Source organism: Mustelus asterias, chromosome 23 (genome assembly GCF_964213995.1).
Source record: "Mustelus asterias chromosome 23, sMusAst1.hap1.1, whole genome shotgun sequence".
Lineage (NCBI taxonomy): Eukaryota > Metazoa > Chordata > Chondrichthyes > Carcharhiniformes > Triakidae > Mustelus > Mustelus asterias.
Window position 1 is genome coordinate 54,698,462 of NC_135823.1, and position 27,451 is coordinate 54,725,912.

A 27,451-nucleotide genomic window follows, 5' to 3' on the forward strand; every position below is an offset into this window, starting at 1 on the left:
TTTCACTTCCCCCCCGATTTTGATAGTGGCCAGGCTCCCAGTCACATGATCAGAGGATAGGTTTACTTGAAGCTTTTAAGCCCAGTTGATCTCACCCTGGCTCTACTGTCTTCACAGAACATCCTCTATCTGGGTAGTTTTGGCCTCCTGAAACTGCGTGGGTTTCAAACAATGGGCGGCATTTTTCAGCCCTTCCCACCGGCGGGATCTTCCAGTCTCTCCGAAGGTGACCACCTCCTCCACCCATGGCGAGTTCCCACCCAATGGCATCTGGCTCACATCTGCCACATGATGATCATCTGTTGTTCCTGTTCCTTCAAAAACTCAAGAGTTCCACTATGGGTGCAAAGTGTTCCTTCCTCTCACTGCTTGTTCAGTCCTTGTGTGGACATAAGAATGGACAATAAGAAATAGGAGCAGGAGTAGGCCATGTGATCCCCCTGAACCTGCTCCACCGTCAACAGGACGATGGCTGACCCTCTATCTCAAGCACACTTTCCAGCCCTACCTCCATATCCTTTCATTCCCATAATCTCCAAAAAGCTATCGGCCGCACTCTTGAATATATTCAGTGACTGAGGAAGCACTGCCCTCTGGCCTAACGAATTCCAAAGATTCACAACCCTCTGAGCGAAGAAATGCTCCTTGTCTCAGTTCTAAATGGCCGACGCCCTACCCTGAGAATATGCCCCAGTTATTGACTCTCCAGCTGGGGTTGGGGGGGGACAGATCCTCAATATTAATCTTGCCAAGCCCTCTGAAAATAAGTTTCAATGAGATCACCATGGGTCTTCTAAATTCCAGAGAATATAGACCCACTCTACTCAATTTCTCCGACTGGGCAGCACGGTGGCACAGTGGTTAGTGCTGCTGCCTCACAGCGCCAGGGACCCGGGTTCAATTCTGGCCACGGGTGACTGTCCGTGTGGAGTCTGCACATTCTCCCTGTGCCTGCGTGGGTTTCCTCCGGGTGCTCTGGTTTCCTCCCACAGCCCAAAGATGTGCAGGTTAGATGGATTGGCCAGGCTAAATTGCCCCTTAGTGTCCCAAAATGTGTAGGTTTGAATAATTAGCCATGGTGAATTTGTGGGCTTAGGGCAGGGGATAAGGTCTGGGAAGGATACTTTGCCTGAGAATCAGCGAAGACTCAATGGGCTGAATGGCCTGCTTTTGCACTGTGGGCATTCTATGATTCTATTCTAAAATGTTCTCCTTATAGGATAACACCCGCCACCTTCCCAAGAAACAACCTAGAGAACCTTTGCTACCCTCTAAGGCAATTTTTTTTTTGCTTGTCGGTAAGGAACAATTTTTTTTACTTATTCATTAGTGTCACAAGTAGGCTTACATTAACACTGCAATGAAGTGAAAATCCCCTTGTCGCCACACTCCGGCACATGTTTGGGTACACTGAGGGAGAATTTAGCATGGCCGATGCACCTAACCAGCATGTCTTTTGGACTGTGGGAGGAAACCGGAGCACCTGGAGGAAACCCATGCAGACACAGGGAGAACGTGCAGACTCCGCACAGACAGTGACCTGAGCCGGGAATCGAATCTGATTCCCTGGTGCTGAGAGGCAGCAGTGCTAACCACCATGCCACCATGCCGCCCAAACCATTGTGGGTTTATACACAGTATTCCAGGTGCGGCCTCACCAGAGCCCCACATAATTACTTCTGGGCCTGCATTCTCTACAGCTTTGAAGAATGAAGGCGACCTCTTTGAAGCTTACAAAATACCTAAAGGGGTAGGCAGGGTAGGTGCAGAAAGGGTATTTCCTCTGGCTAGGGGTGGGGGTCTAGAACCAGGGGACACCGTCTCAGAATAAAAGGTCGGCCATTTCGAACAGAGATGTGGAAGAATTTCCTGCCTCAGAGGATGGTGAATCTTGGGAATTCTCAACCCAGAGGACTACTGTCGCTCAGCCATTGAGTACATTGAAGATAGAGATCGATAAGAGTTCTGGAGACGAATGACACCAAGGGATATGGGGATGTTGTGGGAAAATGGTGTTGAAGTAGATGATCAGTAGAAGATCTAGTGTGGTGCAGCAGGCTCGAGGGGCTGAATGGCCTATTCCTGCTCCAATGTTCCTATATTGTAATACTCCAATCTCCCCTTTACAATAAAGTCAAACAGACCATTTGCCTTCTATCTGCTGATGTGTGGCCCACTTCTCTGGTATAAACATTCAGCTCAGTGGCCTTGGGGGCATTGAGTTTGCAGCTTAACTCGATTGACTGAGGGGCATTGGCGCCATATTGCTTCCTGATAATATCAGCATGTAAGAAAGCTTCACATTTGCCCAGCAGTAATGTGAACCCTTTCCGTATGAGAGGAAATTTGACTGATTTGGTCAAAGACAGTCAGGGCGCAATGTTTAAAGTTTATTTATTAGTGTCAGAAGTAGGCTTACATTAACGCTGCAGTGAAGTTACTGTGAAAATCCTCTAGTCTCCACACTCTAGTGTCTGTTCGGGTACACTGAGGGAACACATAGCATGGCCAATGCACCTAACCAGCACATCTTTTAGACTCATAGAATAAAATCATAGAATCCCCACAGTGCAGAAGGAGGCCATTCAGCCCATCGAATCTGCACCGACTACAATCCCACCAAGGCCCTATCCCCATAACCTCACATATTTACCCCACTAATCCCTCTAACCCATGTATTCCAGGGACCTAAGGGGCAATTGAGCATGGCCAATGCACCTAACTGGCCCATCTTTGGACTGTGGGAGGAAACTGGACACCCCCTAGCATGCAGACACAGGGAGAATGTGCAAACTCCACACAGACGGTGACCAGAGGCCAGAATTGAACCCAGATCCCTGGCGCTGTGAGGCAGTAGTGCTAACCACCGTGCCACCCAAACCATCGCGGGTTTGTACACAATATTCCAGGTGTGCCCTCACCAGAGCCCTACCAATGAGGAATAACCCTGAAAAATAGCATCCCCTATTCCAGCCACCACTTCTACTTACCGAGAGTTTGTACACGGCTTCAGTTCGGTAGATGACTTTGTATATTTGGTTGTAATGTATGAAGGAGGCCTTGTCATCCACAGTCCATTTAAACACGGCATTCGTTCCAGCACTCACTCTCGCAGTGTAGCTCTAGACACAGAAATAGAGTTTAAACACTTCTGGATTGAAATGGATGCTGTGCTACCTTGTTGCAGACTTTACAGTTCATAACCTCTGGAAATACGAGAAACAGTTCATGTCCAAATCCCATCAATTATCAGAAATTTATCAAAAAAGTCAGACCAACTCTATAGTGTGAGTTGTGGTATGGGGGGGAATTTTCCCGTCCCGCCTGCCACAGGAATTGTAGCGGGTGGCGGGGGGGGGGGCAGACTACGCAAAGGTGCATTGACCTTGGGTGGGATTCTCCGGTTTTGGGACAAGCGCGGCCTGAGAATCGCACCCACAAAGTATAATAGTTCCCAGATTGTTCTCCTTGGAGCAGAGAAGGTTATGGGAAGATGCTTTCGAGATTGTGAATGGAATTTAGTTGAGTTAATATGAAGATAGCGATTCCGCTGGTTGATGGGTTAGTAACCAGGGGACACAGGTTTCAGGTCACTGGTAAAAGACCCAGGTGGGGAGATGAGGAGAAATGTCATTGCACAGCGAGTTGCACAGCGAGTCTGGAATGCACCGCCTGAAAGGGTGATGGAAACAGATTCTACAGCAGCTTTCAAACAGGGAACTGGAAATGCAGTCAAAATGGAGGCGACCTTGTGGTGCATTGGTAACATCCCTATATCTGGGCTAGAAGCTCCAGATTCAAGTCCCACTTCAGGACTTGAATGGCTTAGAAGGTGCGTTCATAACATGGCAGAACAGGTCAATGATCGGCCCATAAATCCTTCTAATACACCTGATGACAGGTGGTATGAGTGGGAGAGTTACCCGGTCAGCTATACTGCAGAAAGCGACAGAAAAGCACACACAATCATGGACCAAGGCAATGGAAGTCCATGCTTGCCAGTGCCCTCTGAGGGCACGGCACCAGGAAGAGGAGGAGTCGAAATGGGAAAAATCGTAGGGCTATGCGGAAAACACAGGAGACTGGGTAACTCTTTCAAAGAGCTGGCGCCAGCGTGATGGGCTGATTATGACTATGCTGTGTGACATTAAGTTTTTTTTCTCTTGTTGAGTCTGCATTCTGCACATGCCCAAAAGTTTAAAGTTTATTTATCAGTGTCACAAGTCGACTTGCATTAACACTGCAATGAAGTTATTGTGAAAATCCCCTAATCGCCATGCTCCGGTGCCTGTTTGGGTACACTGAGGGAGAATTTAGCACGGCCAATGTCTTTGGACTGTGGGACGAAACCGGAGCACCTGGAGGAAACCTACGCGGACACAGGGAGAATGTGCAGACTCCACACAGACAGTGACCCAGGCTGGGAATGGAATTCAGGTCCCTGGCGCTGAGAGGGACCACTGTGCCACTGTGACACTTCTAAAGTAGCTCCTCATTCCTACAGTTCAGAAAACAGTGTTTTACAGTGAATATTTTTGGAGCGGTGTGGGAGATTTCTCTGCTTAGCAAGAGTAAAGGCAACAGAGGATATTCCCGCTTTAAATATCCAGATGGTAATTGTGATTTGAAACTAAAAGTATCCATTCAATCACTCGTACATCTCTCAACGGAAATGGAAATTGTGAGAGGTATATAAATGGCAGTTATGCCCAGTTTCCGATGTCACTCAAAGGTACTCCTGGGGGATCAGCATGAAGAATTACCTGGTCAGGTACATACCAAGTTAGTCGCTGCTCTATACCATCTTCACCAGCCCCGAAGAGCACGCCAAAATTAGCTAATAGGAAACTTCCAGCCAGTCATGTAGGGCCCTCTCTGATTACAAGTGCCAACTTATCATAAAAACCCTTACAGTGCAGAAGGAGGCCATTCAGCCCATTGAGCCTGCACCGACTCTAATCCCACCCCCAGGCCCTATCCACAAAAAAACCCATGCGTTTACCCTAGCCAGTCTCCCTGACACTAAGGAGCAATTTAGCATGGCCAATCCACCTAACACGCACTTTCGGACTGTGGGACGAAACCGGAGCACTCGGAGGAGACCCACGCAGACGCAGAGAGATTTGTGCAACCCAAAAGAGAAAATGCTGGAAAATCTCAGCAGGTCTGGCAGCATCTGCAAGGAGAGAAAAGAGCTGACGTTTCGAGTCCAGATGACTCTTTGTCAAAGAGATCGTGCAAACTCCCAGTTACCCGAGGCCGGAATTGAACCTGGGTCCCTGGCGCTGTGAGGCAGCAGTGCTAACCACTGTGCCACCACGCCACCCCAATGACTGGCATATTCAGAACTTCACCATTGTTCACTGAAATAAATCAACACTGTCGATCAATGAGAGCTAAAATTAACGTTCGGAAAGAGCTGTGGATTAAAGAAAGAGTATAAGACGTATCTTACCACCAGAGAGTTGGACAGCACACGGACACTTGGATCGGGTAAAATCAGGAGTCCTTCGATCGGATCTTCAGCTTTAACTGTGACCGTCTTGTTGACAGAGCTAACCTGGTTCTTTGCGGTGACCACGATGCTGGTTAGATTGCAATCTTTGAAGGCCAGCGGGATACGCGAGAAACAGGTGTTATTGTCCTCTTCACAGCTGGAGGAGAGCTCCGAGGGGCAGGCCGCCTCGCAGCTGAAATTGCGGTCACTCCCTAACCAACTGGTCGACGTCCTGTCAGACGACTTCACCTTCACGATGATGACCGCTCGGCCCCTCGGCACGTAGATGACGCCATTTTGCTTTGGCGGGTAAATGACGCTGAGATGGGTAATTGGCGCCACAACCTGGACGGTGCAGGACGCGTTGCTGTAGAACGGCCTGTTTTCCATCATTGCTTGGTAGGTGTAAACGCCCGGGGACTGCTGCCCAGCGCGGAGCAGGGGACTGCTTGCCACGGTTTCTTGCCGCTGGGTGTACAGCACCCGCAAGTTGCACACGGTGCCATCTGTCCAGTTCCTCTCGGTCAGGTTTCTCCAAAGATCCCTGCTCCCACTGGAATAGATCCCGCTGAAGTAACTCTGTTGCCAGGGCGACGAATCATTCTGTTGACACTGTAAGAAACTTCCGGGCTTGCCGTCGTGTTGAATAGCTATGATGTCATTGGACTGCACCTCAATCCTTTCATCTGTCAACAGTAGCTGGACGCGGGAGAAAATGATAAACTTATTTTTCGGATATTCTGCGAATACTTAGCCACAAAGTGGGGCGGGAGGACAAATGCTGGGATTGGGATGACGGTCAGTCAGTGGTCATGATCGGGCAGCTGGTTTAGGACTGGAGGATGAGCGGAAAAATAACCAACCTCACACAAGGCTCAGAATTAGGGTTGAAGTGGGGACGGGATGCGGGTGGTGGGGGTCTGATTCTCGCCATCATCTCGAGTCAATGGAGAGCTGGTGCTTCCTTGCCCATCGGTGCCAAGCCACCTTGAAGGCCACATGGGCACTAGCGACAGCATGCTGGTTAAGTGGGAGTGTGGGAAATTAGCCACTTCAGCTGGCTGGTAGGTCAAATGTGAGGGAGTGGAGAAAGGAGGTGGGCAGTATTCAAACAGGCCAGCGACAGGGCAGAATTGCTTCTGAAGGGGTGAGGGAGGGGGTGGGGTGGGAAGGATGCCAAGGAGAATTAACCCCTGCTCTTCCTTAGCCCTCTATCCCTCCCACTGTAGCATTGTGGGTCAACCCACAATGTGGCATTTCAAGAAGGCAGCTCACCACCACCTTCTCAAGGGCAAATTGGGATGGGCAATGAATGCTGGGCTAGTCAACGATGCCCATGTCCTACAATTGAATTTAAAAAAGCGACATGGCCTGAGCCTGAGTGGCCTCATTAAGGTCCATCGGGACAGGTTATCCATTTATACCTGGACATGGCAGTCTGTCCAGGATAGCAGTGTTGCACTTTTTTAAGGTTAAGTTTTTTTAAAGTTGATTTATTAGTGTCAAGAGTAGGCTTACATTAACACTTCAATGAAGTTACTGTGAAAATCCCCTAGTCGCCACACTCCGGCTCCTGTTCGGGTACACTGAGGGAGAATTTAGCATGTCCAATGCACTTAACTAGCACGTCTTACGGATTGTGGGAGGAAATCGGAGCACCCAGGCTTGACATGCAGACCCCGCACAGACAGTGACCCAAGCCGGGAATCGAACCCGGGTCCCTGGCACTGAGGCAGCAGTGCTAACCATTGTGCCACCATGCTGCCCCATTGAAGCAGTCACACCCTTGATTCAGGTGATCAGGCTGTTTGCCTCTCGACAGGCCGGACTGATTCACCATCTTAAGGTGATCTAAGATAACAGATTGGAACCTAGGCTACGCACAGAAATGGTAAAGACCCCACAGGCAACAATAGCGAAAGGGAAAGATGATCCTACCACATAATGCGTGGCGCTCTGGGCTGGCACCGTGCAGGGAACCTCCGTCACAAGATCATAACTTGGATGGTTTTTGCTGAAGTGCGGCAGGAGTAAATTCGGACACCGAACAAAGACATCAGTGCCACAGTGTCTATTGAGCGGCAAGCATGTTTCAGCCAAACTGCACCATTTGGTGTCACCGGTGCAGCCGTGGCTGATGTTGCTAGGAGCTCGAGGCAAGCAAAAAGCAAAGGACGAACAGGCTTCTTCATCATCTGCAAGGAGAAATTGTTCAATGGTTATGAAAGTATAGCTATTTTTAGAAACTTTCTCCAACACCATTTCAAAGAAAAGGATATACATTTTCCATGTACATTTTGTTAACATTTCTAATACAATCATTGTGTGTATAATTTTGTGTGGAGTATAAGTGTATGCGTGTGGACGCCCTATGTAGCTTTACATATGTGTACGTGTCAAGCTCTATACTATAGGAAGCGGCTGAGGCAAACAGCATGAATGCTTTCCAAAGGAAATCAGATGATGGCAAGAGAGAAAAGGGGATAGGAAGAGTTGCTGAAATGTAGATGGAATGGGAGGAAATTCACGTGGAAGATAAGCACCAGTTCAGACTAGTTGGGCCGAATGGCCTCTTTCTCTGCTGTGCATTGTATGTATTTATATAATCGTAAGCTGATGCGCGATTAATTCACTCGAGAGGCTAGATCGTACTCGGGAAATAAAGGCTTTTATTCGCAACAAGAATAGAGCACACTGCTTAACAATACTATCCCAGACTAAGGGTCACTAGGAAGTGGCAGTGACCTTTATACTCCTATAAGAAGGCGGAGCCAAACGGAGTGTACCACAGAACAATGCTAACAGGTGGAACACCCCAACCCTAACCCCAACAGTAACAAGAGTAACATATGTACAAGTACCCATAGTGATAACCATCTATGGTTCAGTACCCATAGTGGTAACCATCTATGGTTCACCACATAAGCCAAGCACTTGAGGCCTCCTAACAGATTTGTTTCAGAGACTATGCACTTTGTTGACTGTCCATGCAAGGAGGAATGAGATTGCTTTCTGACTCCCATTGTTAAGCTGTTACCTGGTGTCACAAGGTATTTGTCTTTTCCAGTACATCTCGGCCGGTAGATCTGAAATATCACCTGGACGGTGTGGTTCAGATTTTGTGTGGCCAACTCCACCACTGACACAAAACCTGTATGGTTGAACCAAAGGCCTGGGAAGAACATGAGCTGCGAGACCAAAGTATAAAAACAATTAGTATTGAGGGAATGTTAAAGATATTCACCCCCTTCTCCTATTTCTATTAACTAAAAAAATGCATTGATACATAGCAAACTCTGGACAAACTATCACCGGCGGGGCGGGGGGGGAAACATTTGCTATTATTGACAAGCCAATGTCAGCACCTAGTACAGTCAAGCCAGATACATCATCTACTACTAGAGTAACAAATCAGCCATGGCTCAATGCTGGCGTGCTTAGCTTTAAGCTAGCAGGTTGTGGTTGCAAACTTCAAACCAGAGACCTGAACATGCAATTCAAATTCGTAATGGGCGGCACAGTGGCACAGTGGTTAGCACCGCTGCCTCACAGCGCCAGGGACCCGGGTTCGATTCCTGGCTTGGATTACTGTCTGTGTGGAGTCTGCACACTCTCCCCGTGTCTGCGTGGTTTTCCTCTGGGTGCTCCGGTTTCCTCCCACAGTCCAAAAGATGTGCTGGTTATGTGCATTGGCCATGCCAAATTCTCCCTCAGGCCCCGGAGTGTGGCGACTAGAGAATTTTCATAGTAACTTCATTGCAGTGTTAATGTAAGCCTACTTGTGACACTAATAAAATAAATAAGGGGTTGATGCACCGCCGGAGCTACTGGTCAGAATTTTCCGGCCATTCCTGCAAGCAGGATCTTCCAGTCTCGCCGAAGGTGAATGCCTGCCGTGGGTATCCCAGCAGTGAGGGGTGCGTACAACAGGAAACTCCGGTGACAGTGACAGGACCAGATGATCCCACCGCCTGCCAATGGCGGGCCACCTCTGCCACCATGGAACATGCCACGGGGCGGGGTGGGGGGGGCGAATGGTGGAAAATCCCGCTCACTTTTGACAGAGATGATAAGCAAGGCCCTGTCTGCCCTCTCAACTCGGAATAAAATATCTCATGACACTATTTTAGAAAGGAGTAGGGGAATTTTCCCTCATGTGTCAACCCACATGACTAAAATAGATTACCCGATCATTTATCACATTGCTATCTATGGGATCTTGCCATGCACAAATTGGCGACTCCCATTCCCGACATTACAAAGCTACGACATGTCACATGTGCTTAATCTGATGTTATACAGGATGTCCTGAAAGGCGCTATATAAATGCAAACAACTTATTTTCTTTCTAAAACCTCCCTGTAACCTGCCCCAAAATTACAGGTGTAATCTTTATCATTACCACTCATCACCCTCCGTGTGGTATCTGGGTGGATTCGATTGCCAGATGATTTTATAGAATCATAGAATCCTTATAGTACAGAAGGAGGCAATTCGGCCCTTCAAGTCTGCACCAACCACAATCCCACGCAGGCTGTATCCCCGTAACCCCACATAAGACCATAAGACATAGGGGCAGAATTAGGCCACTCGAGCCATCGAGTTTACTCCACCATTCAGTCATGGCTGATATTTTTTTCATCCACATTCTCCTGCCCTTTCCCCATAACCCCTGATCCCCTTATTAATCAAGAACCTATCTACCTGTGTCTTAAAGACACTCAATGACCTGGCTTCCACAGCCGTCTGCGGCAAAGGGTTCCACAGATTCACCACTCTCTGGCTGAAGAAATTCCTCCTCATCCCTGTTTTAAAGGATCGTCCCTTTAGCCTGAGGTTGTGCCCTCTGGTTCTAGCTTTTCCTACTAGTGGAAACATCCTCTCCACGTCCACTCTATCCAGGCCTCGTAGTATCCTGTAAGTTTCAATAAGATTCCCCCTCATTCTTACAAACTCTCAACGAGTACAGACCCAGAGTCCTCAACCATTTCTCATACGACATATTTACCCTGCTAGTCCCCCTGACACTAAGTGGCAATTTAGCATGGCCAATCAACCTAACCCGCACATCTTTGGAAAGCGGGTAGAAACTGGAGCATCTGGAGGAAACCCACGCAGACACGGGGAGAAAGTGCAAACTCCACACAGACAGTGACCCTAGCTGGGAATCGGTCCTGGGCCCCTGGCGCTGTGAGATAGCAGTGCTAACCACTGTGCCACTGTGCTGCCCCTAGCGAGCGAGCTTCCATAGAATCATAGAAAATAGAAGCAAGAATAGGCCATTCGGCCCTTCGAGTCTGCACTGTTGCCTTCCACGGGATGAAAGGCTACATTGGAGACAAATCGTTCGGCCAAGTTGGTGCTTAAGGGGATAAGTTGAAAGCTACCCTCATACCTCAGTATCAACCTTTGGCATGCCTATAACACTGCAATAACATCCCTACTGCCCCTGAGCACTAGCCCTACTGCACTTTATCACAGCACTATTTATTTTTCACACCATCCTGCGGCCTCTCTTTGTGAGGTTTCTGTATTAGGGGTAATGTTGCACTGTGAGACCAGGAACTGAACTGAGACTGCCAAAACACACTTCTCTTTTCAGTCATGCAAAATAGGTCTAAATTCCCTCAGACAACACTTATAAAGATGGTCTGTTCACTATCTTACATAGCTGCCTGTTGTGCACAACTTGGCTTTATTTCCTACATTATGGGAATGGCTTCGAAAATACTTCACTGACTGTAAAATGTACGGAGAACCGCTCTATAAAACTGCAAATGCTTTCCTTCTCTCCACATTGTGCAAGGAAAATACAGCTTTCAAAACTGCTGTAGTACCATTCACTACGTTTTAATAAAGTCTTCACAGTCTTAAGAAGGTAACTATGTATTTATTAACTACAAGAACTATGGACATGTACAGAGCAAAGGGTTCAAGATGGAAACCAACTCCATGCTGGCTTGTGCACACGTCTCTCTCCAACAGTAGGCTGACAGCCGGGTGTGGGTCATGTGTTTTTGGACTGTAATCTTGTTCTTGACTATATCCAATAAATGCACCTGTGTTGAAGGACCTCAGAGTGCCATGTGACCCATGTAGATAAATCTGTACTTTTTGTGATTGCCATTTTGAAATGTTGGTAGTGTTCTACTTATTGTACTGAAGCACCTCAGAGTGCATTTTGATAGAATCATAGAATCCCAACAGTGCAGAAGAGGGCCATTTGGTCCATTAAGTCTGCACAGACTCCCCGATATAGCATCTTCCCCAGGCTAACCCTCCACTGCCCCCCCTCCCCAACCCCATGCCTTTACCATGGTTAATTTCCCTGACCTACAGATCTTGGGACACTAGGGGGCAATTTAGCATGGCCAATCCACCTAGCCTGCACATCTTTGGACCGTGAGAGGAAACCACAGCACCCAAAGGAAACCATTGCAGACACGGGGAGAATGTGCAAACTCCACACAGACAGTCACCCAAGGCCGGAATTGAACCTGGGTCCCTGGTACTGCTAACCACTGTGCCACTGTGCTGCCCTTTGTAGAAAATGTGGATATCATTGCACTTTCCTGTTATGACAATTTGAAATGTTTTGTCATTTTTCTTTTAGATATTTCATGAATAATGTACAATTTTGCAAAAACAATGTGTTCTGTCACATCACCGTATGGGAGGTACTGTACTCAGTCCCACACTTTAGAAGGAGTACTTGGAAAAGGAATATTCAATGAATGGTCGGACATTTGGACATTCTGTGGAACAGAGACCTTGGTATGTTGGTCCACAGCTCTCTGAAGATGGAACGGCATAGAACATAGAAAAACTACAGCACATGCAGGCCCTTCGGCCCACAGGTTGCGCCGGTCATGTCCCTACCTACCTAGGCCTATATATAGGCTTACCTATAACCCTCAATCCTATTAAGTCCCATGTACTCATCCAGAAGTCTCTTAAAAGACCCTATCGAGTTTGCCTCCACCACCATTGATGGCAGCATGTTGGTAGGGTGGTGAAAAAGACATATGGAACACTTGCCTTTATCAATCGAGGCATAAATTACAAAAGCAGGGAAGTCATGTTGGAGTTGTATAGAACTTGGGTGAGGCCACAGCTGGAGTACTGTGTGCAGTTCTGGTCGCCACATTATCAGAAGGATGTGATTGCACTGGAGGGGGTGCAGAGGAGATTCACCAGGATGCTGCCTGGCATGGAACATTTAAGTTATGAAGAGAGGTTGGATTGGAGCAGAGAAGACTGAGGGGTGACCTGATCGAGGTGTACAAGATTATGAGAGACATGGACAAAGTGGATAAGGAGCAGCTGTTCCCCATAGTTGAAGGGTCAGTCACAAGGGGACATAGGTTCAAGGTGAGGGGCAGGAGGTTTAGGGGGAATGTGAGGAAAAACCTTTTTACTCTGGGGGTGGTGACGGTCTGGAATGCGCTGCTTGGGAGGGTGGTAGAAGCAGGTGACCTCACATCCTTTAAAAAGTACCTGGATGAGCACTTGGCACATCATAACATTCAAGGCTATGGGCCAAGTGTTAGCAGATGGGATTAGGTGGTAGTTCAGGTGTTTCTAATGTGTCGGTACAGACTCGATGGGCCGAGCAGCTTCTTCTGCACTCTATGATTCTATGATTAATCCTTTACGTGCCAGACCCTTATACTACACCAACCACGACATGTGCACTTTGCAAACACGCTCACGCCACCATCTCCTGACGTGTTTCTTTAGAAACTGACAATTTTTCAAATGTAACACAGGTAGACAACCACTTACCTCCACCAGTCCTGTTGGTGTCGGTGCACTGTTGTTCACGGTGATATTCTTCACAGGAAGATGGCTACTAAATGCCGAGGATCCCAACAAATAGTAATTGGCACCTGGTATCGTTTCTGATTGGTAAACAAATAAAATGCTCGGCAAAGAAAAGTTTGCAAATGGCCACAGAATGACAGTAAAACAAAGAACGAGGGCATCTTTAACTTAAAAATGAGTCACTATCCAACGATATTTCTCCTCAATGTTATCAATGATTGACCTACTTTGTGAGTCTTAATTGTGGAGATGGTTAGACTGAACATCTTGTAACCTTCTGCTTATTGTGAACATGTCATGGTGCATTTGATCATAATCCTTGCATGGAGAACAGCGATGAGAAGAAATCTTCCCACATTGTCGCCAAGTTAAACTATCACCATGCTTGGGTGGTGCTGGACTAGCTATTCTGGCCTGCAGCAACCAAGTGCAGTGCTCCTTGAAGACAAGAGTATGAAGACATGGCACCCAAGAAACTCTGCCCAAATATGAGGGGAGTAATGTCTTCAAAAAAGAATGGGGGAAGGGTGGAAAAAGATTGAGAAGAAAAAGCACCATTGTCCTCTGAAGAATCAGCGAGAAGTCCTCAACTTTGTTGAGAATAATGTTTACGACTGAGGTGAGGAGAAATTTCTTCAAAGGTTTAGCATCATTCCTCGTTTTTGTATTCACCATGTGCCAATTTACAAATCTGAGCATCCCATAGGTTAGGGTTATGTTCAATGGATTTCAGAAGAGTGAGAGGGAATCTTACAAAATTCCAACAGGGTAGATTCAGAAAGAATGTTCCTGACAGTGGGGGAGTCCAGAACTAGGGGGGTTAATAGTTTGAGGATAAGGGGTAAACCTTTTAGGACTGAAGTGAGGAGAAATTTCTTTACCCAGAAGGTGATGAATATGTGGAATCCACTACCACAGAAAGTAGCTGAGGCCAAAATGTTGAGTGATTTCAAGAAGAAATTAGATATAGCTCTTGGGGGGCGAAAGGGATCAAGGGATATGTGGGAGAACGGGGATCAGGATGTTAAATTTGATGATCAGCCATGGTCAAAATGAATGGCGGAGCAGGCTCAAAGGGCCAAATGGCCTACTCCTGTTTCTAGTGTCTATATTTAACTCAATGTAGCCATGATGTGGAGATGCCGGTGTTGGACTGGGGCGGGCATCAGGTGAAGAATGATGAAGAGGCAGTGCTCCAAAAGATCGTGATTCCAAATAAACCTGGTGGACTTTAACCAGGTGTTGTGAGACTTCTTACTGTAACTTAATGTAACCATTTTATTCACAAACCTCCTGCTCTGTACTCGCAAACAAAGCTCCTTCTTGTGGTACAGAGGTCTGTCTTCCATTCTCCTGTGAGGTTTTCGCCCATAAGCACGCAGCTGTTACTGAGTAGCATGTTTGGTTGCCCGGGCAACCAGTCCTGAAAGGTTTCCAGGGTAGACCCGTCCACCCACTGCAGCGTTCCAGCGCCAGTAGTATCACTGAGACCTATCCACACAGGATGCTCGCTGCAATAAAGAAAAACAAGGCCGCATTAAACCGATCATAGGGGTGGCACAGTGGTTAGCACAGCGCCAGGGACCCAGGTTCGATTCCCGGCTTGGGTCGCTGTCTAGTGTGGAGTTTACACGTTCTCCCCGTGTCTGCGTGGGTTTCCTCCGGGTGCTCTGGTTTCCTCCCACAGTCCAAAGATGGGCAGGTTAGGTTACTTGGCCCTGGTGAATTGCCCCTGAGTGTCAGGGGGACTAGCTAGGGTAAATGAGGGTTACAGAAATCATGCCTGGGTGGGGATTGTGGTCGGTACAGACTCGATGGGCCAAATGGCCTCCTTCTGTACTGTAGGGATTCTACGTTCCAAAGCAACCTCACGTAAAGGCCTCTTTGGGATGTGGCCACTGTGATTCCAGAGGTAGGGAACAATCCAACAGGAAAGCAATGTGAGTGAGGTGTCAACAGTTAAATATCTGCAGATGGTTGGCCAGGCCAGACTTCCAAACTCTGATTAACTCTGAGAAAACTGAGTGGGGGGTTGGGGGCGGGGGTGACCTGATTGAGGTATTCAAGATAATGAAAGGGTTTGACGGGGATACGCAGAGAAAATGGGTGGGATTTTATGGCCTCGTTCGTCCTGAAACCGTAAAATCCCACCCAAGGGCACCAGACCTTCCCATGATTGCACTGGAGGGGGTGCTTTCAATTCTCGTGACAAGTGGGAGGTAAAAATCCAGCCGATGCTTCCACTCATGTAGGTGCCCAAAGCCAGAGGGAACACACATAAATATTGGGTATCCATGAATAAATCTATCAGAGAGTTCAGGAAAAACCTTTCTACCCGGAGATTGATGAGAATATGGAACTTTTTATCATAGAATCCCTACAGTGCAGAAGCAGGCCATTCGGCCCATCAAGTCTGCACCAAATCTTACCCAAGCTTACCCTGCAACACCACGTATTTACTCTGCTAATCCCCTTAACCTATATATCTTGCGACACTCAGGGGCAATTTACCCTGGCCTATCCACCTAACCCACACATCTTTGGAGTGTGGGAGGGAACCCACGCAGACATGGGGAGAAGATGCAAACTCCACACAGTCACCCAAGGCCGGAAATTGAACCCGGGTCCCTGGCTAACCACTGGGCCACCATGCTGCCCAAGCAATAGAATCATCGAAACATAGAATCCCTACAGTGCAGAAGGAGGCCATTCAGCCCATCTAGTCTGCACCGACCACAATCCCACCCAAGACCCATTCCCGTAACCTCACATATTTTACCCTACTAATCTCCTGACACTAAGGGGCAATTTAGCATGGCCAATCAACCTAACCCGCATATCTTTGGACTGTGGGAGGAAACGGGAGCACCCGGAGGAAACCCACGCAGACACGGGGAGAACGTGCCACCGTGCCACCCACAGAAAGCAGATGCTCTAAGCGTTCAGTGGTCTTTGAATAGAACAATGATTATCGTGCGCATGTAGACTTGCTCTTGATCCTAACTGCATGACCTACATGTATTGTGCTGACCAAATGGAGTTCTGCTTTGCTCCTCTGGTTAACAGCAACAATTTGCATTTATGTAGCAACACGGTGGCACAGTGGTTAGCACTGCTGCCTCACGGTGCCAGGGTCCTGGCTTCACTTCTGGCCTTGAGTTACTGTCAGTGCAGAGTCTGCACGTTCTCCCCGTGTCCACGTGGGTTTCCTCCGGGTGCTCCAGCTTCCTCCAAAGAGGTGCAGTTTAGGTGGATTGGCCATGCTAAATTGCCCCTTAGTGTCCCAAGATGTGTAGATTAGATGGATTGGCCATGGGAAATATGTGGGATTACCAGGATAGGACAAGGGAGAGACCTGGGTGAAATACTCTGCCAGAGAATTGGTGCAGACCCAATGGGCCGAATGGCCTCTTCTATACGGTATGGATTCTGTGATTCTAACGCGGTAAGATATCCCAAGGGGCTTCACAAGAATGATTGTCAAACAAATCGAATCACAAAAAGGAGATAGTTGGACAGTTGGCCAATTAATTAGGTTAGGTGGAGCATTTTGAGGACAGAAAGAGGTGGAGAGGTTTAGGGAAGGAATTCCAGAGCTTCAGACCTCGGCTGCTGAAGGCACAGCCATCAAGGTAAACTAGAATGATTCACTCATGGGAGAAGAACCCAAAGTGTAGGAGTGCATGAGACACAATTGGCAACAAGCTTAATGCGCTTGATATCTAGCTTACCATCCTGTAATGTTCGCTATAAAATTCTGAATCTCTGGACTCTTTATAATTGCCAGGTCACCATCGCTCTGAGATTGACAGAAGTGACGGGCCATTCGCCACGTGGAACTATTTGTTACCAGCCTATAGCAGTGATTGTTGTTCTGATGTCCACCTAATGGACAAAATGGAGCCTCTGTGGAGAATTACAAATAAGAAACACAAATTAGGAAAATTCCGACATTATCTGACAAGAGCACAGTATCATTAGGTTAGCTCAGTTGACTAGATGACTAGACTACAGTGTAGAGTCACACTAACAAAGTGGGTTCAATCTCTATCCTAGCTGAGGCAGTTCTTGGGGCCTACCTTGTCCCATGGTGATAACATGGCATAGTCCATGATTAGCAACCCTTGGACAATGAGGATGGGACATGGAGAGACTAGTGACGAAAACCTCCATCCTCGGTCGCGGCTCAGATTCTCCGCTGCCGCTGAAGGTGAATGGAGTTTTGGCTGGAATGTCAAATTCTCCGTTCTCACTTGAAGCGGGACGGGCACAGATGAGATCGGAGAACCCCGCCTAGAATCACGGTTGAAGAATTGTGTGACTTGAGACAGGGCCTTGGATTTCTCCTTGAATGGAGAGGGGAAACCAACCCACCATCTGACTTGAGCACAGGAACAGGAGTGGATGAAGGGGGGGGGCATTCAGTCCTCAAACATGCTAGATCACAGCTAATCTATACCTCAATGCCATTGGCCTATATTTGCTTCATATCCCTTGATATGAACAGAAATTTCAATCTTAAAAATTCCTGCTGGTGTGAGGGGTGGGACATTGTGGAGTGGGGGTTCGGGGTAGAGAGAGAGGGACATTGAGGGAGAAGGTTTCCATTCGCCCTCACCCCCCTCCCCCTCCCCCACCGTGTGAAAAAGTGTGTCCTAATGTCACTCTCAAATGTTCTCTTTTCAGCTTTAAGATTATGCCCCGTGTTCCAAAGAAAAAGGGAGGAACATTCAAAAAGACACAGCTGCCATTGTCTACACCACCCACATGAAGAGGGCTACCTAGGCAAAATAAATCCACAAGTTGGAATTGTACAGGGCATTGGTGAGGCCACACCTGCAGTATTGTGTGTAGTTTTGGTGTCCTTATCTGAGGAAGGATGTCCTTGCTATAGAGGGAGTACAGCGAAGATTTGCCAGGCCGATTCCTGGGATGGCAGGCCTGTCATATGAGGAGGGACTAAATCGGTTAGGATTACATTCATTGGAGTTTAGCAAAGTGAGAGGAAATCTCATAGAAACTTATAAAATTCTAACAGGATTAGACAGGGTAGGTTCAAAAAGAATGTTCCCAATGGTGGGGGAGTCCAGAACTAGGGGGTCATAGTTTGAGGACAGAGGTTAGAACTGAGGATATAGATTAGAACTGAGGTGAGGAGAAATTTCTTCACCCAGAGGGTGGTGAATATGTGGAATGTAGTTGAGGCCAAAATGTTGTCTGATTTCAAGAGGAAATTATACATAGCTCTTGGAGCTAAAGGGATCAGGGGATATTTGGGGGGAGGGTGGATCAGGATATTGAATTCGATGATCAGCCATGATCAAAATGAATCGTGGAGCAGGCTCGAAGGGCCGAATGGCTACCACGCTTCCAGTTTTTATGTTTCTATTCCCAGCAGGAAACAGAATTTGTTAATCAGTCGCCCTTTTTACTCACCTTTTATTGTGTCATCGTTAGACGCTGTAACACTCCACGATGCTGTAACACTGTTGCTGTTCCAGTTATAGATCCTAACATCAATGCTTTTGTTGGTTTGCACTGTAGGAGGGCAATCCACCTCCAGGCTTCCAGGGGGATTCGAGACGTTGATCTCCACATGCAGTGAGGTGGACTTGCTGCTTATCGAGAATGCGACGCTGACCAGGTACGTCCCTGGGAGACCGTACTTGTGGAACACCACGTGGCTGGTCGTGTTTAAGACTGGAGACAGGTCTCCAAAGTCCCACTGGAAAGTGCTAACGTTAACTAAAGTCTTAACAGTCAACCGTGCGGCCTCGAAAAGGCTAAAAGTGCGTAGGTCAGCAAAATTCGCAACTGTAACTTCGAACGCTTGTCCTATAATAGTGCAGCCACAGCCCTGAATACACTCTCCATCTATTTCCTGTGGCATACACACAGAATATGAATCCGGTTCACATTCAGAGCCACACAGGCAACCATTCTTATTGTCCAAGGCAGCATACAGTTCACCCACAGTAAAACAGAATGCTATGCAGTTTTCCCTGTCGAAGATCTCCTCTGCCCCCACGGTTAAATTTACTATTGACTGTCTGTCAGGCGAGCAGGCTGCAAACTCGGACCCTGGGAAAAAAGATAATGAGAGATTTGAGTGTGAAGTCCATCCGCGACATTGTGAATATATTCAAAACGGAAGGCAAAACATCTAAAACCTTTTGTGCGTAGATTACATTTGACAATTGGGAGGAGAGACTGGAGAAAGCTGGAGATGTTCTCCTGAGAATCAGCAGGAAGGGAGGCCATTCGGCCCATTGCGTCCATGCCAGCTAACGAGGAGCCATCCAGCCTAGTCCTACTTTCCAGCTTTGGATTGGGAGCCTTGTGGGCTATGACGATTCAAGTGCGTATCCAAGTGTTTTGGAAATGTTCAGAGAGTTTCTGGCAATCCCACCCTTTCCAGATCCTCACCACCTTCTGGATGACAAGAATCCCCTCTAAAACTCTGACCTCTGCCCTTAAATATACGCCCCCATGTTTTGGACTCTTCAATCAAGGAGAATAGGGTCTTCCTATCCACTCTATCACGATCCCTTGCAATGTTTACACTTCAGTTAGGTCTCCCCTATCTTTCTACCTATCCAAGCATTAAATTCTGCAGTCCAGACAACATCCTCATCAATCTCCTCTGTACCCTTTCTGGTGCAACCATATCTTTCCTCTGGTGCAGTGACCAGAACTGTATGCAGTGCTCCAGCTGTGGTCTAACCAGTGTTTTAACAGTTCCTGCATAACCTCCCCAACTCTTATATTCTGTGACTTTTCACTGGAAAGACAGAGGCTGAGGGGAGACCTGATGGAGGTCTACAAAATTATGAAAGGCACAGACAGGGTGGACAGTCAGAGGCTTTTTCCAAGGGTGGAAGTGTCAATTACAAGGGGCACAAGTTCAGGGTGAAAGGGGGAAAGTTTAAGGGTGATGCGCGGGGAACGTTTTTCATGCAGAGAGTAGTGGGTGCCTGGAATGCGCTGCCAGAGGTGGTGGTGGGAAGCAGGCACAAGGGCGGCACGGTTGTGTATAATTGTGTATAAAATTACGAAAGGCATAGATAGGGTGAACGGTGGGAAGCTTTTCCCCAGGTCGGTGGTGACGTTCACGAGGGGTCATAGGTTCAAGGTGAAGGGGGGGGAGGTTTAACACAGATATCAGAAGGACATATTTTACACAGAGGGTGGTGGGGGCCTGGAATGCGCTGCCGGGCAAGGTGGTGGAGGCGGACATACTGGGAACGTTTAAGACTTATCTAGATAGCCATATGAACGGAGTGGGAATGGAGGGATCCAAAAGAATGGTCTAGTTTGGACCAGGGAGCGGCACGGGCTTGGAGGGCCGAAGGGCCTGTTCCTGTGCTGTATTGTTCTTTGTTCTTGTTCTTTGGTGGCACAGTGGTTGGCACTGCTGCCTCATAATGCCAGAGACCCAGGTTCAATTCCCGGCTTGGATCACTGTCTGTGTGGAGTTTGTATGTTTTCCCCATGTCAGCGAGGGTTTCCTCCGGCTGCTCCGGTTTCCTCCCACAGTCCAAAGATGTGCGAGTTAGGTGGATTGGTTATGCTCAAATTGCCCCTTAGTGTCAGGGGGACTAGCTAGGGTAAATGCTTGGGGTTACGGGGATAGGGCCTGGGTGGGATCATGGTCAGTGTAGACCTGATGGGCCGAATCCTTCTGCACTGTAGGATTCTATGATTAGCAACATTTAAGAAGCTTCTGGATGGGTACATGAATAGGGAGGGAATAGAAGGATACGGACCGAGTAAGGACAGAGATTTTTTCTTGAATTTAGTTTGGATTAGTTTCGATCATCATGATCAGCAGAGGCTTGGCGGGCCGAAGGGCCTGTTCCTGTGCTGTACTTTACTTTGTTCTTTAATAAAGCCAAGTCTGCCGTATGCCTCTTGATCACCTCACCTCATGACCCATCCAGCCACCTTCAGAGATCTGCTGACATGTACATTAACGACCCACCTTAGTTCCTCCACACTTCTCACTTTTCTACAGTTTATTATGTAACTGAAGAGGAGACATGTTTGACGTGTTCATGAACAGCTTGTCAGAGGAAATAAGGAGAAACTGTTCCAAACGGCAGTCAGGTGGTTATTTTCATACACAGAGCATTGTAATGATCCAGAATGTACTTCTGAAAAGGGGGTGTAAGCAGGGGAGGTGATGGCCTTGTGGTACTATCACCAAACTATTAATCCAGAAACTCAGCTAATATTCTGGGGACCCTGGTTCGAATCCCGCCACGGCAGATGGTGGAATTTGAATTCAATTTTAAAAAATCTGGAATTAAGAGTCTACTGATGACTATGAAACCATTGACGATTGTCGAAAAAACCCATCTGGCTCACTAATGTCACTCAGGGAATCCTTACCCAGTCCGGCCTATATGTGACTCCAGAGCCACAGCAATGTGGTTGACTTTCAACTGCCCTTTGAAATGGCCCAGCAAGCCACTCAGTTCAAGGGCGAATAGGGATGGGCAATAAATGCTGGCCAGCAATGCCCACGTCCCACGAATGAATAAAAAAAATCATTGGTCACTTCAAAAGGGAGTTGGATGTCCACTTATGGGGAAACAGCATTGGGGGCGTAGGACTAATTGGATAGCTCAAAGGAGTCAGCACAGTTGTAATTGGCTGAATGGCCTTCATCTGATCTGTATCATTCCATGGTGCTGTGATTCCATATGCATTCCCACAGCACCTTATTTGCAGATATATGGCATGTAGAGTAAGTGCGTGGGATGTAAAGGAAGATACCTACTGTGTGAGAACATAGGCACAAGGGAGAAACTAATTTTCCCAATCAGTTATACAACTGTTTAATTGAAGTTTCGTTGAAAAGTGTTGCAATGATATTAATTAAAACGCTGAGAATTTTCGATATATTAAGGTATTCTAGAGGATTTACACAGTAACTTCATTGCAGTGTTAATGTAAGCCTATTTGTGACACTAATAAATAAACCTATCTGTGTTCTTTTCTGCCATCTCACTCTCTGCCTGTATAGAAAAATGTATGCAGAGATACATCAAATATTTAACTGATCACAATTAGACAGCCCCAATTAAGGAATTAATTTGTCCAGCATTGGCACCTTTGATGGTGATTGACCAGACGCCAGCCAATGAATATGACTGTTTTTAGAATCATGCTGGATTGGCAATATCAACGCACCAATCCAGCTTCACTTTCCTAATCGCCCTCACGGCCTTAGGTTATGCCCCATTGTTGTCAGCCTTTGTAGCAACTCGGTTAGCTCAAAAGAGATTTTAAGTGCAGCTTTAAGGGCTCCATGTTTTTGTCTAACTGCTCTTTGTCCCTTTGCCCATACCTTTTATTGGATTCTGCTTTGCAAATAAGCATCTCACAGGCCCCAGCTTTCAATTTGTTTGTGGCACTGGCTACAGAGCCAAGACAATCATTGACCCCACCCTCCCTTCTGCCGGGTCTTCCTCATTGGGTCATCTCACAGTCCCAGATTTTAGTCATAGATTCATAGAGTCATAGAAGTTTACAGCATGGAAACAAGCCCTTCGGCCCAACTTGTCCATGTCGCCCCCTTTTTTTTAACCACTAAACTCGTCCCAATTGCCCGTGTTTGGCCCATATCCCTTTATACCCATCCTATCCATGTAACTATCTAAACGCTTTTTAAAAGACAAAATTGTACCTGCCTCTACTACTACCTCTGGCAGCTTGTTCCAGACATTCATCACCTTCTGTGTGAAAAAGTTGCCCCTCTGGACCCTTTTGTATCTCTTCCCTCTCACCTTAAACCTATGCCCTCTAGTTTTAGATTCCCATATCTTTGGGAAAAGATATTGACTATCTAGCTGATCAATGCCCCTCATTATTTTATAGACCTCTATCATTTCACCCCTCAGCCTTCTACACTCCAGAGAAAAAAGTCCCAGTCTATCCAGACTCTCCTCATAATTCAAACCATCAAATCCTGGTAGAACCTTGTAAATCTTTTCTGCACTCTTTCCAGTTTAATAATATCCTTTCTATAATAGGGTGACCAAAACTGTGCACAGTACTCCAAGTGTGGCCTTATCAATGTCTTGTACACTTTCAACAAGACGTCCCAACTCCTGTATTCAATGTTCTGACCAATGAAACCAAGCATTTTATGCTCACACTATTCTGTCACTTGACAGAGTTTGATGCTTTCTGGGCTAGCCCATAAGATAATAACTGATGAGCTTCAACCCGTTGATAAAGTGACTGATTTACTCACCGTAAAGGCTTGAAAAATTAACACTTAACACAGACACGTCTTTCAGCTTTGAAGGTTTGGCACAATTTACGAATTCACTATCCACGATGATCACACCATTTTCCTCCTTCTCACTCATCCAGGGTGGTAACCAGGAAAGGTTACAGTCACAAACAAACTCATTAAAACTCAAGTTTCTGAAACATTGAAACGGTAAGCGGTCATATTACTGATTGGCTTGATACGGGGAAAGCAAAACAAAACTGTACGGAGATCGGGTAACAATTTCTTTTGAGTCCATAACGTCATGACCGGTTCACATCTTTTAAGTGCTCCTCGTAACGCTTTAAGTGACATAATGTCAAAGACGTAATGGCCGGAACTTTCCAACCGTTCGCACCCCGTCGCCACTGCAAGCGAGGATGGAGAATTTGGTGCTCAGCCTGTTCACTGTAGCGGGACTGGAAAATCCCACTGGTGTGAAGGGCGGGAAAATTCCACCCAATGTAAGCAAGTACGGCTGTTGTACGATGATCGGGTTATAGGAGTAAGCACTGAAATTAAATAACTGCTAAAGAGTAATGTCCTGTCAAATATAATTAATTGCCCAGCAGGCCAATGCACCTTTATGTATGTATAGGGGGGTGTGTATCAAGATGATAAGATTAGATGATCGAGGGTTGGGAGGGGTTTGTGTGATGAATTAACACTGGCATGGAGAAGATGGGTTGAATGGCCTGTTTCCGTGCTCTACACTCTAGGCAATTCCGTGTAAGATCTTTGGATTTAATATTTGGCAGACAAGCAGCGAGGGAGGCCTTGTGGTGCGGTGGGTCTTGCCTTTGAACCTGGAGCTCTGGGTTTGAACCCAACTGCAGGACTTGATATCCAAAGAAGCTGTGCTCATAATGTGGTCAACAATTGAGTACCAACCTACAAAACCTCCCTACACACGCCACTGACAGGTGGTGAGGGTGGATGCGACCCATGTGTTGCAGCCTCTACCATCACTAATCATAGCTCCAGACTATGACACGCCTGTAGACCGTGCACACTGCCACGTCAAGACTCCCAGAGCAAATAGTAACCATAAAAGGCAAGCTGTGGGCTTGCATTCATTGAGGCTTGATGGTTTTGCTTGGAACAGTTCACTGATATCGTTAGCCATCTTCTTTACCAGCTTCCCATGACGAGATCTTAACATCAGCTTCCTGAAACAACAGACTACAGGCCTGCTTTCCCCCTGAGGACATTGGTCCTGATGCTGTTTATTTTGGCAATGAGGAATTCTCCTCACCGTAAATACAAATGAAGGATTTGTTTCAGCAGCAGCTCACTGCTGGTTCCTTCTTCACTTTTCCCATTTTCCAGAGGGGGCCTTTACAGTGTCTGGACAGGGAGCACTGAGACTGAGTTCAGTCGCTTTCTTGAGCATTATTTCTGGAACATTGAGATATCTCCGATTGTGCACATGTTGAACCTCCTTATATCCTCAGGGAAAACATCCTACTCGAGGAACACCATCGGCTGACAGTTAACAAAGCACTGACACTCAAAAATAAACCCCACACACTTGTCCAATCCTATAGTTCCGACTGTAACACACCCCAGACCCTACAAAGTAAGGACAGCACCTCCTGGCTGATAGCAAACATCTCCAACCGTAACCCGTTAACTGATTCGAATGGAGTCCCCAGGTTTCAACTTGAGATCACAGCATAGTTACAGCACAGAAGGAGGCCATTTGGCCCATCATGTCTGCACCAGCCCTCCAAACGGGCACCATGGCTTAGCGCCATTCACCTACTGTTTCCCCCATACCCCCGCACATTGTTTCTATTCAAGTAATCATCTCATGCCCCCTTCACTGCCTCCCATGAAAAGTCTGGGTAACCCTCAGCTGCATGAAGATGGGGGCTGGGGAAGATGTGCCCACAAGGGGAATGTGAGGAATGGCTCAAGTTGTGTCTGTGGGCCCTCCAGGTCACTCCGTGGGTCACAAACTGACCTCCTGCCCTGAGAGAGCCACTCCTAATGGCAGTACAACTATTCTCACTGTGTCAGCTGTAGCCAATTGTTAACCTCGATATTGAACCATAACTGTTTCCCCAGCTATTCAAAACCATTATTAGTGCAATATATGTGTGACATGTGTAAAAGGATGTGGGAGGGCAAAGGATGGGAAATCCCCCAACCTGCTGATTTCGGCTACACTAACTCTGGGTCGGATTCTCCAGCCTCGCCCGCAGTTGGGATTCTCCAGTCCCGCTGCAGTGAATGGAGATTTGGCTTCACGCCAAATTCTCCATGCTCGCTGGCTGCGGTGGCAGCGGGGATGATTCTGTCCTCTAACTTTGGTGAAAATTGAGCCCATTAGGAGAATCTCAGTCTCGTTGTTTCGGTTACAACTCTGCTCAGAATAGTGTAGATCTGGTTCAAACTGTGGGCGGCACAGTGGCGCAGTGGTTAGCACTGCTGTCTCACAGTGCCGGGGGACCCGGGTTCGATTCTCAGCTTGGGTCACTGTCTGTGCGGAGTTTGCACGTTCTCCCCTGCGTGGGTTTCCACGGGTGCTCTGGCTGCCTCCCATAATCCGAAAGGTGTGCTGGTTAGGTGCATTGGCCAGGCTAAATTCTCCCTCAGTGTACCTGAACGGGCGCCAGAGTGTGGCGGCTAGGGGATTTTCACAGGAACTTAATTGCAGTGTAAATGTAAGCCTACTTGTGACAATAATAAATAAACTTTAATAAAAAACTGCACCAATTGGACGTAGAGCCTTCAGAATTTGGACGCATTTCATAGCATGGAATAAACTTTGCTCATAAAAATAAAAATGCTTGCAAATTCGATAATATTTAAGCATAATACAGTCCTAACTAAATTTAGATTGACCATAAATTTGAAAGGAACAGCAACCCTTGTTTTTTTTCCTCACAGTTTCCAGATTGAATCTTAACTTGGCAATTTTTTTTTCCTTTCATAAAATTGTCCCTTGCCTCATTTTCTCTCTCCTTTTCCCGTGGGGTGAAGTGAAATGGCCTTGTTTACCAATGTTTGATGGGTTACCATGGAGAAGATCAGTTAAGGCCACGGGCTTATACTCCCCTCCTCTCAAGGCAGAGTTTTGACAATTCAACCAAACCGCGGTCTGCCTTTTTGTTTTAGCTTTTTGTCGCTTAATCACAGCGATCAAGGAGGGTGTGGTTTGTGGGGGGCGGGAGACCGGGCTGATGTCGATGGAAGGATCCGGAATCCTGAGCACTGTTTCCTCCGCTGTTGCTCAGTCTGACAGGTTAATACTCCAAGTTTAGCTCCAATTCAAATCAGGCCTGTCGCTAACTGGAACGGCTGCTTTTTAAAAAAAATAAAGCATCCAAATCCAAAGAGGGTTTTCCATAATTTCAAAAGGTTGTTGGTTAGAGTTGCTCATCCAATTGGCCCATTGTTGGGAAATTGCCAAAATGTAATATTGCACATAGTTTAAACACGGTGGAACAGTGGTTAGCACTGCAGCCTCACAGTGCTAGGGACCCAGGTTCGATTTCTGGCTCAGGTGACTGTGTGGAGTCTGCACGTTCTCCCCATGTCTGTGTGGGTTTCCTCCGGGTGCTCCAGTTTCCTTCCATAGTGCAAAAGCTGGTTAAGTGCATTGGCCATGCTAAATTCTCCCTCAGTGTACCCAAACAGGCGCTGGAATGTGGCGACTAGGGGATTTTCACAGTAACTTCATTGCAATGTTAATGTAAGCTTACCTGTGGTGAATAAATAAATTTTTAAAAAAGTAATGCTATACAGAACTCCTGAGAGCTTACTTACATTTTACTTAAATTAAATAAATCTGCAAATATTCCATCTTCTAAAGTAGATATCTGATTGTTGCTTATGTCTCT

At 47.0% G+C, this 27,451-nt stretch overlaps 1 protein-coding gene across 1 annotated transcript in view; it reads right to left on the reverse strand.

The window, feature by feature from the left end:
- pkd1a (polycystic kidney disease 1a) overlaps positions 1–27,451 on the reverse strand; it is a 229,998-nt gene that overhangs the window by 117,806 nt on the left and 84,741 nt on the right. The window contains exons 4-13 of the mRNA XM_078240701.1: positions 27,378–27,449; positions 23,583–23,758; positions 18,758–19,402; positions 17,053–17,227; positions 14,612–14,832; positions 13,283–13,398; positions 8,535–8,685; positions 7,436–7,692; positions 5,456–6,196; positions 2,991–3,122 (exon numbers count right to left, since the gene is read on the reverse strand). Coding sequence (XP_078096827.1) covers positions 2,991–3,122; positions 5,456–6,196; positions 7,436–7,692; positions 8,535–8,685; positions 13,283–13,398; positions 14,612–14,832; positions 17,053–17,227; positions 18,758–19,402; positions 23,583–23,758; positions 27,378–27,449 — 2,686 coding nt within the window. The remainder of the gene's footprint in view (positions 1–2,990; positions 3,123–5,455; positions 6,197–7,435; positions 7,693–8,534; positions 8,686–13,282; positions 13,399–14,611; positions 14,833–17,052; positions 17,228–18,757; positions 19,403–23,582; positions 23,759–27,377; positions 27,450–27,451) is intronic.